This window comes from Sphaeramia orbicularis, chromosome 8 (genome assembly GCF_902148855.1).
Source record: "Sphaeramia orbicularis chromosome 8, fSphaOr1.1, whole genome shotgun sequence".
Classification (NCBI taxonomy): Eukaryota; Metazoa; Chordata; class Actinopteri; order Kurtiformes; family Apogonidae; genus Sphaeramia; species Sphaeramia orbicularis.
In genome coordinates this window covers 49,359,075-49,378,691 of record NC_043964.1, presented here as the reverse complement: position 1 = coordinate 49,378,691, position 19,617 = coordinate 49,359,075, and the positions used below count along the sequence as shown (strand labels likewise).

Here is a 19,617-nt window from a genome sequence, read left to right as displayed (position 1 = left end):
CTGAGTCCATTTTAAATCAGCTTTGGAACGCAGAGAAGACGACAGTGTTTCTGGGTCATATTCACTTATGTCTTCTTTGTATGATAGAGCTTTAACCTGCAGTAAGGATGGACTATTCACCAAACTGTTCACAGATGATTTCTGGAAATTATTTTGTATCCATGCAGTGATTTCTATTACAGTATCATGCCTGGTTTTAGAGTAGTGCTACTGAAATTCTGAATATTATACACTGCAAAAATCAAAATCTTATAAAGTGTATTTTTCTCATTTCTAGTCAAAATATCTCATCACACTTAAAATAAGCCATAATCACCTAAAGAGTAACTTTTCAGTGGGACATAAGAACTTACTTTTAGACAGTAGATCTTGAAAAGCTTATATCAATAAATCTTACCACGATAATTTTCACATGTTCCATTTGCAGATTTTTTTTTTTGCTTGAATTAAGCAGAACAAATCTTGAATTAAGCAAAAAAAAAAAAAATCTGCCAATGGAACAAGTGGAAATCATCTTGACATAAAATTTTCAAGATCTATTGTCTAACATTAAGTTCTTATATCTCACTTACAAGGTAATCTTTAGGTGATTATGCCTTATTTTAACTGTGATGAGATATTTTGACCAGGAATGAGAAAAATACACTTGGTAAGATTTTGATTTTTGCAGTGTGGTCATCCAAGGCTGACTTGATGCCCATGATCTTGTTCCTTGCACACAGGTTTCCCCAGATACTTGATATCTTTTGATTATTCTATGTACTGTACATAAGTAGATATTTAAAATCTTTTCAATTTTATGCCGAGGAACATTATTTTGAAATTGTTCCACAATTTGTAGATGCAATTTTTTTTTTGCAGATTGGTTACCTCCCCATTTTACTTCTAGAAGATTCTGTCTAAGATTCTCCTTTTATACCCAGTCATGTTACTGACCTGTTTCCAATGCACCTAATTAGTTGCATGGTGCTCCTTCAACTTCCTTCTGTTTTTATTTACAGAATGCAATGATTTACCCAGTTCTGACAACGCTGGGACACACATTAGACAGACTGCCAGTTTACAGTTCATATTTGACATATAAAATGCACTCATTCACTCTCACATTCACACCTGACAGTTAACCTACTGTGGTGCATGTCTGTGGACTGTGGGAGGAAGCTGACATACCTGGAGAACCATGCAAACTCAGGGAAACTCCATTCTGAGAACAGAATCCAGAGATAGAAGTATAATTCATTTTGCTCTCAGGCCACTTGAACAACAGTATTCTGAAAGGTCATTTAGAGATTTTTGCCCAATAATGCCAAAAAGCTATAAACCACTGCGGCTTTAAGGTGTGTCACAGTATATTTGAATATGAAGGTTCCGTATGTTATTAATGATAAGATGTAGTACCCTCTGCTGGATTATTTCTGCTTGTGTTGGTGTCAAGGAAATTGAGTTATAAAATACTGTATTTATATTAAAGTAAAATTGCAGCTGGGTCAAATCAATAAATTAAAAAAAAAAGAAAATATCTCCTCTTCTTTTATTTGACATGTCCCTTTGCATTTGAATAGAACAAATATGACTTTAAATATATATTTTTCCGTAAAAGTACAAGTTGTCAGATAACAATACACAAATATATTAAGTTATTATTTTAAAAATTTCTATTGAATCATCTGTGAGCAAATGTATTCTCAATATTCTCAAGGAAAAAGACAAAAATGACAATGAAAATCTGAAGGGAAGGTGAAACATTAGGTACTTTGGCCACATGGTGGCAACATATGGTTGGGTTTTAGTTGTCGTCATCTTCATCATCAAAGACATCGGCTACAGTCCTGTGGGTACAAAGACAAACAGTTCACACACGGGGATATACATCCTTACAAACAGGTTTAAGGTCGGTTGATGTATGACTTACTTGTAGATTGAACCTGTTACTTCATCAATAAAACCTCCTAAAGAAAAGAGACCATGTATATATGAGCTGCAGTTACACTGGCATGGATTCTTTTCTTCTTTTTTTTTTCTTTTTTTTAAGAATGGAACTGAGCAGGTTAGATGTTTCTTTGCATTTAATCTTGTCACAAAACAGAGTTTGTGTCACACTTTGGTAGCTCTGCATTTACTCACCAGGCTTACAAACCGTTTCGCAAACAGGACACACATGGCAGAACTTGCACATCTGCAAACAAAAAAATTATATAACATTATAAAAGAAATGAAGAATGTATAAACTATTACTAGGATATTGTCTGTCTGAACTGTTCATGCTTTTCCTACCAGTAAAAGTACTCTATAAAATTTTATGAGATAACTGCAAAGCAAATAGCAATAACAACAAATAATAATATTAATATCAATCAATAAATGCATGTCTGTGTTTGGTTTGTTATTCAAACCTAGAAGGATAATCCCTTACAGAGGCATCCACATACTCTACACGTACTGTACACCGTCACATGTGCAAAAGCACAAATAGGAAACCCTTAGAATTATATGTGACAGCAATGTTATTAACATATTCATTTGTCTGAAGTGTTTGTCTTTCCAAGGTGGGCAAAAGCACTCTATCAAAATTTGATTTTCCACAGATGAAACACTCTCCTCATCAATTCTGTCAGTACCAGACAAGTTTGCACACTTGATCAGAATATCTGGGAAGATGCAGCAAAAAACTGAGAGGATAATTAATAATGTGAGTTAAATGTTCATGTAAAATCCAGAAGAAAATTTGGCTTATTCAAAAAAGGGCATTTAAGTCTTTGGGGGGAAAAAAAAAAACGTTTAGCAAAATTCAACAAGATTTGTTTGAATGTAGCTGTTTTTAGATATATTTCACACTGTAAAATTTCTGTGTGCACATTAAAAACATTTATGGAAACATGCCTATGCAGGTAATGTTTGACTGCCTTTTGTAAGAGCATCACAATTACAATAGTGTCCATGACATCAATATAAAGTGTGTAAGACAGAAACATGGATTCAATACTGTACGTAGTTATCACGTTATAGTTAGTTACTCACGTTGCAGTCATCACAGTGTTCCGACTTATCTCCTTCATCACAAGGACATTTATCACATTCATCACAATGCTGAAAGATAAGTTTATGAAGAAAGAACAGCGGATTATCAGAGACTGAGTTAAGTCCACAGAACCTGAACACCAGCAGAGTGCACGACTCTATCTGTACATAATATGGAACACATTCCAGCTGTTTGAACTTTACAATAGTTGGGTACATTTTTCCAACAGACAAAATCCTCATACTGTGAATAGGATTTTAGTTTCAAAATGTTAGCTAAATTATTTAAAAAGATATTTAATTGCATACTTGATTCTGTTATTGTTGCTAGTAAGACATACCTCACAGAATTCACAGAGGGAGCACAGAGACCCCGTGTGATATTCATCATCTTCATCATCGTCGTCATCATCATCATCTACATGTAATATTGATAGTTAAAAAATTATTCTTAAAATAATTTACACAGAATTTCAGACTTGTACTTTATTGAAATACAGTTAAACCATTAATTATATGATCAACTTTATAGGATTTTATTTATAGCACAATTCAGACAACAGAGAAATGGAGTCTGTGGAAAATGAAATGCTAACATGGTCTGGCTGCAAAAGTGTGGGAGGCCTGCTGTCCGCAGTATACATGTGTACTTGACTTTAATGATTGATGAACTTTTGGTAAATGGCTGACAAATGCAGTTTGTAATTTCATGCTGAAATTGTAAGTTGCTCAAGCACAGGAAAAGGACACACAACAGCCATATATATATATATATATATATATATATATATATATATATATATATATATATATATATATATATATATATATATATATATATATATATATATATACATACATATATATATATCAGTGACTTCAATATCTCGGAACCCTGAGGTGCAGAGGAAATGCAAGCGACGCAAATTACCAGAAATTCTTTTACACAGAAGAAGAAATTCCTGGTAATAAAGGTTCCAAGGAGTATTGGTGGAGAAAGGCCTTCTGTTTGATCACAATTCACTTTTTATAAAGAATGTCTCAACTGACATCTTGAAGTTCATAGGAACAACGATTTGAGCATAGAGCAGACCTGAAGGGAACCTGTTCTCACACTTGAGTCCTCACATCCTGCCCTTTGGACGACTGGGGTACGACTATGGTGTCAATTCAGGTATCAAAGAGGATCCTGCGTTGGCTAAACCTGTTTGGTGGCATAGGGCCCAAGGTGGGTAGGCAAAATCCAAAAACAGACAAAATGCAGAACCCATAGGGGAACATGAGGAAAATCTAGATTGTACTGACAGGAAAGTGCATGTCTATAAAGTCACCTACAAAGTGTCCTTTATAGATTATAACCATGAATATGAAAACAACTCAAAAATTCAACTTGAAATCAGAAATGTAAGCCTTACAGTGCTTTTAACCTATCTACATACATGTCTGTAAGACTAAAGGAGAAGGGAAAGGGAAGGGGAAAAGAGGAGCAGAGATGGAGGGGTTGGAGCAGGAACAGTTTTGTGCACATTCTGTGTGCATCTGAATTTAAACCAGCAATATCGTTAAAAGTTTTCAGATCCGGCATTCTTGTACTAAGTATCAAAAGATCCATGAAAATGGTATAGTTGAGGATAATTACTAGAAGTCATCACATATTGCATTTGGTCTTGGCAATTAGAGGGGTAGGATTTGTCAGATTCCCTCAAATTCTTGAGGGGTGGAGCTTAGTGTTGAAGAACATTGATTGGTGGAACACACTTGCACCATTCCACTTACAGGTTCACCCACAATGTTTAAGCCAGTGTGTGGCTGCAAGCTTGTTTATTCCATTTCAACGAGCTTCACTAGTTTGTGTTTTCATCATCTGGAAATGAATGACATTGTCATTTCAATGCTCAAGGTCCCTCTGTAATGTAAATTTCAGATGTGAAGGGATGGAAACCAAGGACAACACGGGCCTGGTGACAAGTAGGCAAAAGCTGAGACTGTAGACTTACAGTAGGCCTGGGTTCATGTCCTGGATGTATTTTTTGCTTTCTCTTTGTCTTTCTTCTTTCAGCCCTTCCACCAACCCTTTTATAACCCTACCCAAGTGGCTTTTATATCTAAACCTACTCAACCTATAACCATGACGTGGTCTGAATGTCTATCTGATTACCCTACGGACAAAAAAAGACACCTTCTCCATGTGTCGAAAAAATGATGCTCTGACCAAGTATCAGTATGTGTAAGTTGAGAGTGAGAATGTGTAGGCAAGAACTTACACCATGGAAGTCATGTCTGAGTTGATTTATTTTAAATCTCAGTTCAATACAGTTTAATTCCACTCGCTTAAGAGAATATTTTCAGAACATATTTGGCCAAGACTAAAGTTTTCTTACACTTTTTCAGTGAATGCAAAACTACTTACTAACTACTGTGTCCCACAGACACATAATATGTAGTGATAAAAAGTTTGTGATTCTCACAGGGTTTACATATATAGCATGTAGTTAAAAGGTTCAGTGTGTAATGCTTACTCCATTCATTTCACTGAGAAGAGACCCTGCCTGAGGGGTCAATAAAGTTCTATCTAATGTAATGTAATGTAATGTAATCTAGAAATAATCTAACCACATAGTGTTGAGGTTGCAGATTGCAACCAAATAAATCCCTCTTCAGTCTTCTTCCTTTACGGTAGGCACTAAAAACGTCAAAGTCTCATATTAGAGTCAGTGCTAGTTTAGTCCATTCTGGTCTTTTTGGTTCAATGATGAGTTAGCAACAATGACAATTATGGTTTACACTCAAGCATAGCATGGATTGGAAGGGGATGAAAAATTTGATCTGAAAAGGAACTAAAGCAGACAAATGAAGTGGAAGTATAAAAGTGCAGAAAATGGAAACACTCAAAGTACAATCTTGTACTTAAAAACTGTATTTAGTTACAGAACTGTGATAAAAGTACATTCCATCATTGTTGATGATGCTTTCCATTGTTTCAGGTACATCTAATACAGTCATGTGTGTCATAACAGATTTGCATTTAGGCAGTTTAAGATCATTTGATTTATTTAATGAAGGAAAGTAGGGTTAAAGACATTGACAGTGGTGATTGTCACATTTTTCACACATAGATGTTCACAGTCATCACTAAGTCACATTTTTGTCAAACAAGAGTAGAAAAAGCAGACAACCATTTCATCTCTTGACTTCTTGATACAGAGCTTTAGCTCTTCAATTTTCTCTATTAGAAAGAGATGTTTCTCTCTTTTCCCAAACACTCTCTCCACAAATTGCTGACAAATGATGTCAGCAAATAAACTGTTGTACATTTCAAAATAAACAAGGAGTTCAACTTAGTTTCATAAATGAATCAAATAACTGTTTCCAATGACTACAGTGCCAAATAAACATTAAAAAGACAGGGAAATGCATGACACTCAAAACAACTGTTTATGGTTAATGAAAGCTACTGAGTTTTGCATCAAAGTTGTTTTTTCTAAGGATTCAGAACATGAGCAGTTTAGATAATAAAACGAGGTATCAATATTATTACACTGTTCATAGATACACTGAAAATTATTCTATTACCTTATCTGTGTCAGCGATTTTACAAGTGCACACACTAGACTTGAAAATAAATTCTGTTACACAATTTCAACAAATAGCGGCATCAATGTTCCACAGAGAAAGAAAGAGATTGAGAGATATGGAGAAAGAGAGAAACTTTGCATCTGTTGGTACACTACGTCTTTGAATGAATGAATTTGGTGGCCCTCCTGCACCTCTTCTCACGCTTTATTGTCCCTCTGTGTAATTATTTTGCATCTTAATTACACCCCCCCCCCCCCCCATATCACTGTCTTTCTTTCTTTCTTTCTTTCTTTGTTATTTCTTTCTTTCTCTGTAAATTCACATAAAGACACATATGCAGGTCAGTCTGATCCAAAACAAATGAGAAAGGAAGATCCTTGTAGATGAACCATTCTTTTCAAATGAAACACAAATCAAAAGATCTGACCCCAGTGACTGATTTTCAAGTCAAGCTTGGTTTGTGTGAAATCGGTTTTTGTTCTTTCTCTCCCTCAAATCAGTGCTTCTGCAGTCCCCAAGTTCATATCTAGTGTACTGTTTGAAGGACTTCGGACAGTTGGACTTCAGATGGGCCAGTTCAATTTCCCCAGAGTGCTCATAACTCTATAGTTAAGCAGGGAAAAGAACACAGTGTCAGAGACAGCAAGGGAAAAGGACAGCTGGAAAGGGGTGGAGGAGGGACTCTGATTACCTATGTGCTCTGAGACAAAGAACTAACACAGAGATGATGAGGTTGTAAGAATGTTAACGAGAGGGGAGTGGCTAATGCTTGACTTAGCTCCTCCCCTTTCGTGCACTGTCCTCTATGTGCACACATTTGCGTCTGAAGCAGATGTTAAAGCAGAAGCCATAAAAACTGTTATCTGGACATGGTTTTGTGAAAGTCCAACCTGGTAAAAACAGGTATTCTGGTTCTATATGTCATTTTCTGAAATCACGGTTAGGTGGTTCTTTAGCACTACGTAGTGTGTTTCAGACATATGTGTGTATATGTGGAAGATATGGATATGAGGACATGGCACTGTAAACAAACCGAATAACAAAAACATTTAGAGTTACTGACCTTCATGATCATCATCGTCGTCGTCATCATCATCATCATCGTCATCATCATCGTCGTCGTCATCATCATCATCATCATCATCATCGTCATCATCATCGTCGTCATCGTCATCGTCGTCGTCATCATCATCATCATCGTCATCATCATCGTCGTCATCATCATCATCGTCGTCGTCATCGTCGTCGTCGTCATCATCATCATCGTCGTCGTCGTCATCATCATCGTCGTCATCATCATCATCGTCATCATCATCATCGTCGTCATCATCGTCGTCGTCGTCGTCATCGTCGTCGTCATCGTCATCATCGTCGTCATCGTCGTCATCATCATCATCGTCATCATCATCATCGTCATCATCATCGTCGTCATCATCGTCGTCGTCGTCGTCATCGTCATCATCATCGTCGTCATCATCATCGTCGTCATCATCATCATCATCATCTCCATCATCATCATCATCGTCGTCGTCATCATCATCATCATCAGCCATCAGGCCATGCTCAGAATGGAATGGCAGATCCTGCGCTTTGACAGAGGGAGCCAGAGGGGTGTGGAAGGAGCAAAGCAGCGCCAGCAAAAGCGCAAGAATGAAACTTCTCAACGATGCCATATTAACAGCCAAGACTGGGCCAACTAATGAGGAATTAACCTGGAATCACTGCAGAAGTCCAGGACTGCAGCTTGTTGCCTCTTTGTCCCCCACACACACACTCACAGATTCAACCCCACTCACACGTATACACACTCAGACAGACTGCTATGGTAGGGAATGGACACCGGTTATATTGGTATCCAAAAGGCAAGGTCCAGTGTAGAGGAGATATTCCAAGCAGAGATCCAGACACTTGTTCCCAACTCCTGGCAGAAATGATCCTTTGGAAAAGCAGGTGTCCTCCCTTTCAGTCTGGGATCACAATAAGACAATGGTTACTTTTAGTCCAATGAAGCACTTGTGTGATCAGTGAAGACTGCAATAAAAAGCTGAGAGGAGAGCCACCAGTAACTGGTCAACGGTGGAGACACAGACAAGACTAATATGAGAGCGACAGAAAAAGAGTGAGACCAACCTATGGGGTAAGCTGAGAAGAAGGGGGGCAGTCAGGGTGACTGACAGTGGCAAATGCTGGTGGGCAGGTCTGCACTATCCATAAGTTAGGATACTTAGAGGAGAAGGGAGTGATTGGAGGGGGATATAAGGAATGAGCTTTTCCATCATCATCAAATGCTCAAGTTTAACTTTAGAACAAATGCTCAACCTTTCAAGTTACGGAGGACCGTGGCAGACATTAGTGTTGGCATGATAAATTTATATTGTGAAAGGAAGAAGGCAAATAATTTTTGGGGGGTATAGAGTAATAAAGATATGGGCATGTATTTGGTCTGAGTACTAACCATGTGTAATAATGTCCTGGTCTTGAAGTAAACAGCTGAGCACTTAACCTATGTATGTAGGTCAGTTGGGAGATTGGTTCGTTCTACAGACCAGAGTATGGTATCCCAACACATAGTGGACAGTGTTCCATTTGGCATTAGGTATAGACTTTTATGATCCAAGAGAATGATAATTAATGATCTTAGTGACCTCTTGACCTTTTCTCCAGAGGTTCATGAGTCCAACATTTCCCCTTGACTGACCTTCCAATCTAGGACAAGTCAGGACAACTCATTCCTAGTTATGAGTTATTTTTGGTGTCCCCAACAAAATTTCTTCATACGTATTTATGCAAAGTTAAATGACTTTTAAAAAGTGACAAGACCATTTTACCGTGAGATAAAGACACATTTAAGTATTATTGGTTTTGATTTTTTTTTTCTAACTCATATATATCCAAGCTGGAAAACGGTGTGTCCAGTGCTTAACAACAACTAAACACCAGTTTTTTTAGTCTGTTTTTTTTTTTTGTTTGTTTTATTTTCTTCAGGCCACATTTATCAAGTGTGGTGGACTGAGGTTAGCTCAAGCGTCAACCACCAAGCCTGAAAGATGATGCCAACACGGAAGTGCCAAAACAAGCAGTTTTTTGAATGGCCACTGACGGGCACTGAAGGAAGTCAGCCCTGTAGACTCCAATGTTAAAATGACTTGTGCCCATCCCATAAATAAAAATGTGTTTGGCCTCTATATCTAAGTTCACAATTCACAACAACTGTACAGGGTAGATCTTTATAAACTTGTTGAGATGGACATTCAGAGCGTTTGTTTATTGAAAATAACATATTTAACAGCTATATAGTAGTTGTGGTTGAGAAGTTACACTGACAAAACTACCAGAGGATTCTGTTGTGCCAAGTTTGCTAGTACTTAACTAAAAACACCCCGCCTATTAGTGTAACTTAGCTACATTAGCAAAAATTAGCATTAATTCAGGAATGTTGTCTATCTGCTAGCCTGCTAATAAGGTGAGCTACTTCTTACTGCAACATTTACACAATGGGTAATCTAGGCAGCTGCGGCCGAGATGGATGGAGAGTTGGCTGGAGAGTTGTGTCCGAAGGGTCGCCTGTTCGATTCCCTGGACTGGTGGAGATTTGTTGGCTGATGTGCCCTTGAGCAATGCACTTAACCCTCCCATTTGCTCCCTGGGCACCTGAAATGGCGAGCCCACTGCTCCTAGTATGCGATGTGTAATGCATGCACATAGTGAGGGGTTAAAGGCAGAAGATGAATTTTGGTGTGTAGTGCATGTGCATGTTTATGTGTGTGAACCCCTACTGATAAAAAAGAGAGAAAGATTCTTATCAAATGTCAAACTGAGCTCCGTGTTTTAAGATTACATAGCTGAAATTACTTGGCATTGGCATTTAATGTGAAAGTAGTCACTTTTCAATAAAATGTCAAGTGACTTTGAAGCAACCTTTTGAAAGTTGGCAAAAAAGAAAATGCTAGTGTTTGTGTTAAGTTTCAGTAAGTTAGTCTTTGTGAGTTTTTCCTCCCTTTTCTTTTCCATGGTCCACCCTCTTATCTAAGCCAAAAGTCCCAAACTTTGGGCTTCAGTACTGCAGTCTAGAAACCTATGGGTTTATAGACTGTGGCTTCCTCCAGTTTTTATATACAGTCTATGATTCACATGTGCTTTGTTAATATTGTTAATTCATTCCACTTGTGAAGCTGTGGTGTCCTCATCTAAACCTGCACTTCAATGCAGCAAAGGGACCACTGGAGGTCACCAATAATGGGAACAGCAGAGCTAAATGCTCACCTAATCACCTAATTTCCTAACGTGAATACTATGAATGGTGCCAAGTACTTTATGTGCAACAGAAATAAGTTTCATGTTTTTATCACCAAATGACAAAAGTGGGGAGGCACTACTGTGCACCACATGGGGTAGAGGATTTTTTGAGCGGCTGTGCAACCTTCACCAGAAATACACCATAAAACACCCTTGCACTGCTGACAAAATGAACAAAAGGTGACAAATTCATAAGGGGATACAAACCCATCAAAAACGGTCTCCCGAAAAGTAAGGTAAAGCTACATCTGATGTTGATGACAATAATGCTAGGTTAACCACTAGCATGGCTAACAACTCCAGCACCAGCACATCGGCCTCTCTGCCCTCTATGGCTAACATCTTAGCAGCTATCCAGAAGGTAGAAGATGATATCAGCACCAGATTCACCATGCTGGACTCTAAAATGAATGCAGTCCAAACTTTTCTCACCAACCACACAGAACTATCACTAACTTGGAGTAGTGTACCACCGACAATGAGACCCGTATTACAGCCCTAGAGAAATGATGTGAGGAATTGACTGAAACAAACAAAGCCATGAAGAGCAAACAAATTAGCAGTTTAATCACAGCCTACTTGACAGAGATTGACACTTCTGACATAAATGACTCCACTTTATGGGAAGCCTTCAAAGTAGTGATGTGAAGCCAATACTATAGCTTACAAAGCCAAACTGAAAAAGTACAAACAGGAAGTAATGTCTGAAATCACCACTAAACTCTGCACTTGAGAAGGAGTACAATCCACACTTAGTGACATAATGAAACAAGAAATTTGAATCACACTCTATTCTCTCCGATCAGTCAGTAAAATGTTACTAAAAATGAAACAAAAACACTATGAAATGAGCGACAAGCCAGATAAATTATTAGCACACCAACTCAAGCCAAAAGATCAATTGGTAAAATAAAATGTAAAAAACAGGTTCTGTCTCTACAGACCCAAAACAGATTAACAGCTGTTTTTGTGAGTTTTATGAGAACCTCTACTCCTCACGAATCACCGCTGATACAACTCAGATTTCAGATTTTCTCAGTGCCCTGCTCCTGCCCAAACTGTGTACCTCAGCACACACCAAATTAAATTCAGAAATAACTTTAGAGGAGGTCACAGAGGCAATTTGTTCTTTCTCTAATGGGAAAGCTGTTGGACCAGACCGGGATGGCATAGAGTTCTATAAAGCATACTCAGACTAAATCGCCCTGATCATCCTATGGATGTTCAATCATTCTATTGCAACAGGACAACTCCCTGAATCCTTGTATTCAGCTAACATATCTCTGATATTAAAAAAGGATGAAGATGAGTCCAATTCAGCATCATACCGTTCTATTGCCCTCTTTGGCTGTGACCTGAAGATATTTAGTAAGATCCTTGCAAACAGACTTAATAGGTGTATAGTAACTATAATCCATTATGACCAGACCACATTTATCCCAGGAAGACTTTCTCTCTTTAATGTCAGATGATTAATGAATATAATGTATTCTAAATATTATAAAGATGCAAGTATTGCTGTTTTAGTGCTTGATGCCCAGAAAGCCTTTGATCAGATAGAATGGAGACACATTTTAACAGCGATGAGGGAATTTGGCCTGGTCAAGAATTGTATGTCCTGGGTTGAAATGTTATACAGCAGCCCAAAGGCATTAGCTATTTCCAATTGTGAGAAATCACGGGCCTTCTCTTTACACCACTCCTGCCAACAAGGATACCCTTCAAGCCCATTATTATTTGCACTTGCCATGGAGCCCCTTGCTATTAGAATAAAAAATCATCCTTGCATAACCCACTGATATTAGGCAAGGTAGATCACCACATCACCCTTTACGCAGATGATGTGGTTCTGTTTCTTTCTCTCCCTGAAGAATCCCTACCTCCCTTACTGAAGCTTAATTTAGGGAGCTTTCTGGCTGCACCATAAACTGGGACAAAATTGAATATATGCAGGTTAAGGGGGAGTTGAACCCAATACTTGTTAAAAATATGCCCTTCCATATTTCTACAGATAAAATTAAATATTTTGGAGTGGTCATCCCTAAAGATCCCAAACCCATTTAGAAAAGGAACTATCTGGTAGACAAACTGAAATCCAACATTGAGACCTGGAGAAATCTACCTTTATCTATGATAGGTCGGGTTAATGCAGTTAAAATGGAGGCTCTCCCCACGTTTCTATACCTGTTCCAGAATCGACCTATTTTTATACTTAAGTCTTTCTTTAAGTTATTCAATTCTATTGTCCTTCCGTTTGTCTGGGGATATAAAATACATGGTATAGCTAAGAGACCCTTATGCAAACCCAAGAGTATGGGGGTTCTAAACCCACCCAACTTTCAGCTTTACTACTGGGCTGCCAATTGCATAGTGATGTTATATTGGCAAGGTGCATACCCAGACAGTCAAAACCTCCACCCCTTCATGGCTTGCGATCAAGCAGGAACTTTCCAAGTGCTCTCTCCCTGCTCTTCTCTTCTCTAAAAACATACCTCTAAAAACCATCACAGGTGATAATTTTATTCTTATAAACTGTCTAAAAATTTGGAATCAAGTTAGGAAAGCACTTGCTCTATTTGACATCTCTGTATACACCCCTGTTTGCCACAACCATGACTTTCCCCCTTCTTTCACTGATAACTCATTGACAATTTGGAAAAACAAAGGTATCACCACTATCGCAGATCTTTATATAGACAACTCTTTTGCCACTTTTACACAGATGAGGGAAAGGTTCTGACCCCCAGGTTCCCACTTTTCCATTACCTTCAGATAGGAGATTATGTCTGCACTGCACTGCAACTTGCCTAACTTCGAGATCGCATCTGCAGCAATCAGTTTATATACTCTCCTGAATCAGGCCCCCCACTCAAAGAAACTAGTTACGAAATTCGTGGAATCTTTTATAACATAAGAACCGGTCTCCACACAACACTTAAAAGAAGCTTGGGTGGAAGATCTTGGTCTGACAATTGACAATGAGAGTTGGGAAACAAGTCTTAAAGCTCTTAACAGCTGTTCCATAAACTCTAGACACTAACTCATCCAGTTTAAAGTGATTCATAGGCTGCACTAGACCCATACCCTATTACTAGGGCTCCTGCGATGGGGTGGGTGCCCCGTTCCAGTGCGTTGAGCCGACCAGGTGAACCAGTGTTTTCCATCACTGGCGGTCTTGTGCCAGCTGCTCTGTGTCCTCCATGGTAACTCCATGTTGTTGGAGGTCGCCCACAATGACGTCGAGCCATCGGGTGCGGGGCTTGCCTTGTGGTCGTAGCTGATGCTGATGCTGCCATACCCTATTACACTCATTTAACCCATCTACACTATATTGCCAAAAGTATTTGCTCACCTGCCTTGACTCGCATATGAATTTCAGTGCCATCCCATTCCTAGTCTATGGGGTTCAATATGACGTGGGTCCACCCTTTGCAGCTATAACAGCTTCAACTCTTCTGGGAAGGCTGTCCGCAAGGTTTAGGAGTGTGTTCATGGGAATTTTGGACCATTCTTCCAGAAGCGCATTTGTGAGGTCACACACTGATGTTGGACAGAAGGCCTGGCTCTCAGTCTCCGCTCTAATTCATCCCAAAGGTGTTCTATGGGGTTGAGGTCAGGACTCTGTGCAGGCCAGTCAAGTTCATCCACACCAGACTCTGTCATCCATGTCTTTATGGACCTTGCTTTGTGCACTGGTGCACAGTCATGTTGGAAGAGGAAGGGGCCAGCTCCAAACTGTTCCCACAAAGTTGGGAGCATGGAATTGTCCAAAATGTCTTCGTGTGCTGAAGCATTCCCAGTTCCTTTCACTGGAACTAAGGGGCCAAGCCCAGCTCCTGAAAAACAACCCCACACCATAATCCCCCCTCCACCAAACTTTACACTTGGCACAATGCGGTCCGACAAGTATCGTTCTCCTGGCGACCGCCAAACCCAGACCCGTCCATCAGATTGCCAGATGGAGAAGCGCGATTGGTCACTCCAGAGAATGCGCCTCTACTGCTCTAGAGTCCAGTGGTGGCGTGCTTTACACCACTGTATCCGGTGCTTTGTATTGCACTTGGTGATGTATGGCTTGGATGCAGCTGCTCAGCCATGGAAACCCATTCCATGAAGCTCTCTGTGCACTGTTCTGGAGCTAATCTGAAGGCCACATGAAGTTTGGAGGTCTGTAGTGATTGACTCTGCAGAAAGTTGGCGACCTCTTCGCACTATGCGCCTCAGCATCCGCTGACCCTGCTCTGTCAGTTTACGTGGCCTACCACTTCGTGGCTGAGTTGCTGTCGTTCCCAAACACTTCCACTTTCTTATAATACAGCTGACAGTTGACTGTGGAATATTTAGGAGCGAGGAAATTTCACGACTGGATTTGTTGCACAGGTGGCATCCTATCACAGTTCCACGCTGGAATTCACTGAGCTCCTGAGAGCGACCCATTCTGTCACAAATGTTTGTAAAAGCAGTCTGCATGCCTAGGGGCTTGATTTTATACACCTGTGGCCATGGAAGTGATTGGAACACCTGATTCTGATTATTTGGATGGGTGAGTGAATACTTTTGGCAATATAGTGTATATCATCAATCTGCCCAAAATGTAAATCATCAGAGGGCACTTTGGCCCATCTCTTCTGGTCCTGCCCCAAACTAAATAAGCTCTGGTCTGATATTATTAAATGTTTTTCTGTCGTATACAACTGTGACCTCACACCAGACTCATACACTGTCATCCTGGGGGAAACCAGATGTCTATTAAATCTGTCCCATTTCAAACACAGGGCAATATAATATGGCTTGGTTGTGACAAAAAGGATTCTACTCACCCACTGGACAGGTGAAGACATACTGGTTTTTAAAACCTGGTTGGCTGAAATGAACAGCTTGCTGCATATGGAGAAGATCTGATTCCCCATTTCTCTCAAATCTACAGTGTTCTATGTGATGTGGCAGCCATTCCTATCTTATCTGTCAAAATGACCCTGAACACATTCTAATATATGTATGTATTTGCGCCTACCACACTGTATTAAGTCCATGTACTGTATATTTACTCTCAAAGTTACAGTTATTTTTTTCATACTGTACTAAAAATCATTGTAGACGTCTACTCAAAATGGTGCTGATTGTACCGTTATACTTTTTTTTGGTATCCAATTAGAGCAGAAAGTGCTTTTGTTATTGTCACTTTTGTTGTTGTCCTCTGTTTTATTTGCTTAGGGGTGGGGGGGGGAGGCGGGAGGGAGCTGAATTTCTTTTTCTTACTTTTTCTCTTTTGTGATATATCTCATGTCTGTTCTTGAAAATTAAAAAAATCTATAAATAAAATATTGAAAAAGAACAAAAAATAAATGACTAAAGTGAAATTATGCATAAACTTTATGTTCTGCAAGTACTGGATCATTCCCAGAGCATGCTATTAAAATCTAGTTTTATACAGCCAGTATTGCCATCCTGCCCATGCAGCCAAAGTGTATAGGCATATAGGCCAAGTCTTGACACCAATCTGTAGCACATCTACTCGTCTGTCCCACCCCTACTCACTGCCCTCAAAATAGATGGATTTGTGTGGGGAGGAGTTGACAACCGCACTATTTAAAACCACACACTGTTGGAGTCAGTGTAATGTGAACCTTGCTGGCTCTGCCTGTGTGGGTCCAGCACAGTAATCCACACCCCCTGTCAATTCTAACCTAAACACGTATGAGGAAAGAGGTCAGTGGCTGCAACCTCTCAAACACCTCATACACCAAACTAGATGGAAGTCAGTAAATACAAGAATTGTGCTTATTTCTCTCCACTGCTCTGAGAGTTCCCAAAAATGTTTCTATCCATTGTGATACTTTCATATAATTTCATTTTTCAGCTGACACTGAAACAGAGTACTGACATATCTTTTAATAGGTTAATTTGTCAGGGAAATTCATTTAATTGCTTTTGGTGAGTTCAGGGCTTGGTTTCACTGATGATATTGTAAAATGTCCAAATTTAATGAAAAAGTGTAAAAAGTTCAAGTTAAATGATCACTTATAAATCACTGGCACCATCCTCTATTAAATGAGTCTTGCAAAATCTAAGCTTTGAAACTCAATATCACAACATATATTAATAATTAATACTAATTCAATAATTACTGTCATATAAAGTAATGACATTTTGGGTGGCCAGTAACACCATATAATGATAACTGGAAGGGTAAGTTATGTCATGAGTACTGGAACTACTGCTGTTGCATCTCATGTGGACAGGAGGAAAGTAAAGAACAGGAGTTGCTCTGGGGAGATATTAATTCTCATTAGGTCAAATTAATAGTAATATTTACTAGAAAACTGCACAGCCAACAAATCCCCACCCGGTACATTTAATTTAGAGGAGCCTTCTATTAATGTATTTAAAATTACACCATCTCCTCTTCAGTCACTATTTTCAGGCTGGTGCATAATCTTTCGTCAAGATTTGAGGACAACTTGGTAATGATGTTTCTAATGGTGATAGACCAGTGGCAGTGAGAAACAGCTGAGTTGAAAGAGCAAAGGACAGAATGAGAGAGGAGATCAGATCAAGATGGAGACTGCAAAGTAGCTGAAAGTGGAGATGAGCTCAGACATGCCAAAGACATTTCTTCTCTCTTAGTTTGGACGACGGACTCTGGCAGTGTTGACTCACTTGACCCATTTAAATAACTAGCTGTCCATTTATTTCCTTCTTCCTATGGAGACTTTAATAAAACTTGCTGTTATCATATAATTGGGATAAGAGCTGATACATGTCTGAAACATTGTTCCAACATTTCCCTGTCTGTTTGAGTTTGAAGTGTGTGCTAAGTGCTTGAGTAAGAACTCAATACATGACTTCTAAATGGCTCCGGTGTGTTGGGGTAAAATGAAATACTTAAGAATGGATGTCATTTAAAGTGTGAGATGGGGTGTTGTGAGGTGAAGAGATGATAGCAAGTGCACTGCATTGACTCATTCAACAGCCAGATCTGACATTCCTCAGCAGGATTCGTTTGCCTCCCTGAATCTGATCCAGTGCTTCATCCAGCCCAAGCTCTTTCCATGTAAGGACTGTCTAAAGTAGGAAATCACTTTCCATGATTTAGTTACCTAAGGGGACGGAGGCATGTCTGTGAGAGCGAACTAGAGCTTTAATTTAAAGCACTGATCTTTTTAAGCATTCGTTTTAATCGACTTTTTTTACTGCAGCAATGTATTTTGTAACACTGAAAGAGGTTTGAGTATATGGCAAACATTTTATTACGAACAGACTGTATGAAGGTATAAACATGGTCTGAAAGGAGTTCAGAAAAAAGTGCAAAGTAATTTTTTTATTCAGAAAGATAACTATGAATCTAACAATTTAAGTTAAGTGAGCTTACAAAGAAATAAAAAGGCTAGTAAATAATAACCATAAAGAAAAAATATCTTTCATCTATCAGCTCCAGTTCATACTCAAACAGAAGTGGCTCTGCTGAGTTGAGTGGACATGAGGTCTGGGCAGCAGATTGGGTTGACAGTGATTTAAGAGAAAACCTAAATCTGTAATATGTTCAGTTCAGTTAAATTTATTTCAAATATGCAACAAAACAAAAATAATCCTACTTAGTGCTTAGAAATAAAACAAATTGCAAGAAAACATGAAAAAACATATACATATACATGAAAACAAAGTATGACTTCATTACACATTCGAAAAGGAGTGGGAGGAAGTGTAATTTATTTAATCCCACTCCTTCACACGACAGTCTATCCTTTAGTTTCCTATCAGCATAATAGATGAATAATCATGTTACATGTAATAGGCCAATTAATCACTTTAGTTAATTAATTAGTGTTTATAGGAGAACATTTTACAAACCACAGTATCAGCAAAAGATTATGACGGCCAGTAGTTAATACTAATAATAAAACCTTGAGGGAAAATAATAGTTTAAAAAATAAAATCCATTACTATAATTAGTTTGATATTCAGTTCCACATTTACTGATCAAGTTCTATGAGTTCAAAGTTAAATGATTTATTTTTGTGTAAGTGGCTTTGACTTATATGTGTCTAATAAAGTAAAAGACAATTTCAGATATACTGGCTCCAAACAATCATCATTACATCAACTTTTAAAAGTGCACAATATACATGAGGAAATGTTGAATTCTTTAAGAAACTAACAGTGATTAAAGTTCAAGTTTCACGATTTTATAAAAAGGCCATTTAAGAAATATTTAAGAATCACTGGCATGACACAATAGCCAAGTAGTAGTCACAAACATTAATACTGTTGTGTATAATTAGGATTTACACAAAATCATGTATTGGTGCCTGTGTCAGTGCTGAACTATGTGTGCCGGTGGGATGACTTAAATATACTTTGCCTAACTTGAACTGTTCATGCTCTCTCGTGATCCCTTTTTTTTCTGGCTCGGTCTGCACCAGGAAAGCTCTGGGACTTTTTTAGTGCACCATGGGATGTGTTCTTTTTCCACAGAGAGGCCAGCTATGTCTAGATTAGATTAGATTAGATTAGATTAGACAGAACTTTATTGATCCCTTGGGTAGCACACTCAGAAAATTGAGGTTCCAGTAGCAGCACAACAGCAAATGTGCACACATAAGAAATATTACAAGACAAAAGGAAATAAAATAGTAGTAACAATAACTACAAACATAACGTGCGCACACTTGAAAACCCTCAGCCTGATTTATCAGATGCACTACTGCCCCCAGTGGCCTGACTTAT

The 19,617-nt window shown here is 38.7% G+C and overlaps 1 protein-coding gene across 1 annotated transcript; it reads right to left on the bottom strand.

The window, feature by feature from the left end:
* Positions 1-559: 559 nt before the first annotated feature.
* On the bottom strand, positions 560-8,723 carry LOC115424339 (acidic repeat-containing protein). Its single transcript, XM_030141545.1, has 6 exons — positions 7,658-8,723; positions 3,360-3,436; positions 3,019-3,087; positions 2,125-2,176; positions 1,913-1,949; positions 560-1,829 (listed from the first exon to the last, which is right to left on the bottom strand). Exons 1-6 carry the CDS (start codon positions 8,265-8,267, stop codon positions 1,787-1,789), a joined length of 888 nt encoding a protein of 295 aa, XP_029997405.1. The 5' UTR covers positions 8,268-8,723; the 3' UTR covers positions 560-1,786.
* Positions 8,724-19,617: the final 10,894 nt, after the last annotated feature.

What these genes read in the sequence shown, in the direction of transcription:
- LOC115424339 (XM_030141545.1), bottom strand. Translation starts at nt 8,267, where the DNA reads ATGGCATCGTTGAGAAGTTTCATTCTTGCGCTTTTGCTGGCGCTGCTT. An exon ending in CCCTCTGTGAATTCTGTGAG is followed by an intron (nt 3,088 to 3,359) that starts GTATGTCTTACT and finishes CTTATCTTTCAG; the next exon opens with CATTGTGATGAATGTGATAA. An exon ending in CGAAACGGTTTGTAAGCCTG is followed by an intron (nt 1,950 to 2,124) that starts GTGAGTAAATGC and finishes TCTTTTCTTTAG; the next exon opens with GAGGTTTTATTGATGAAGTA.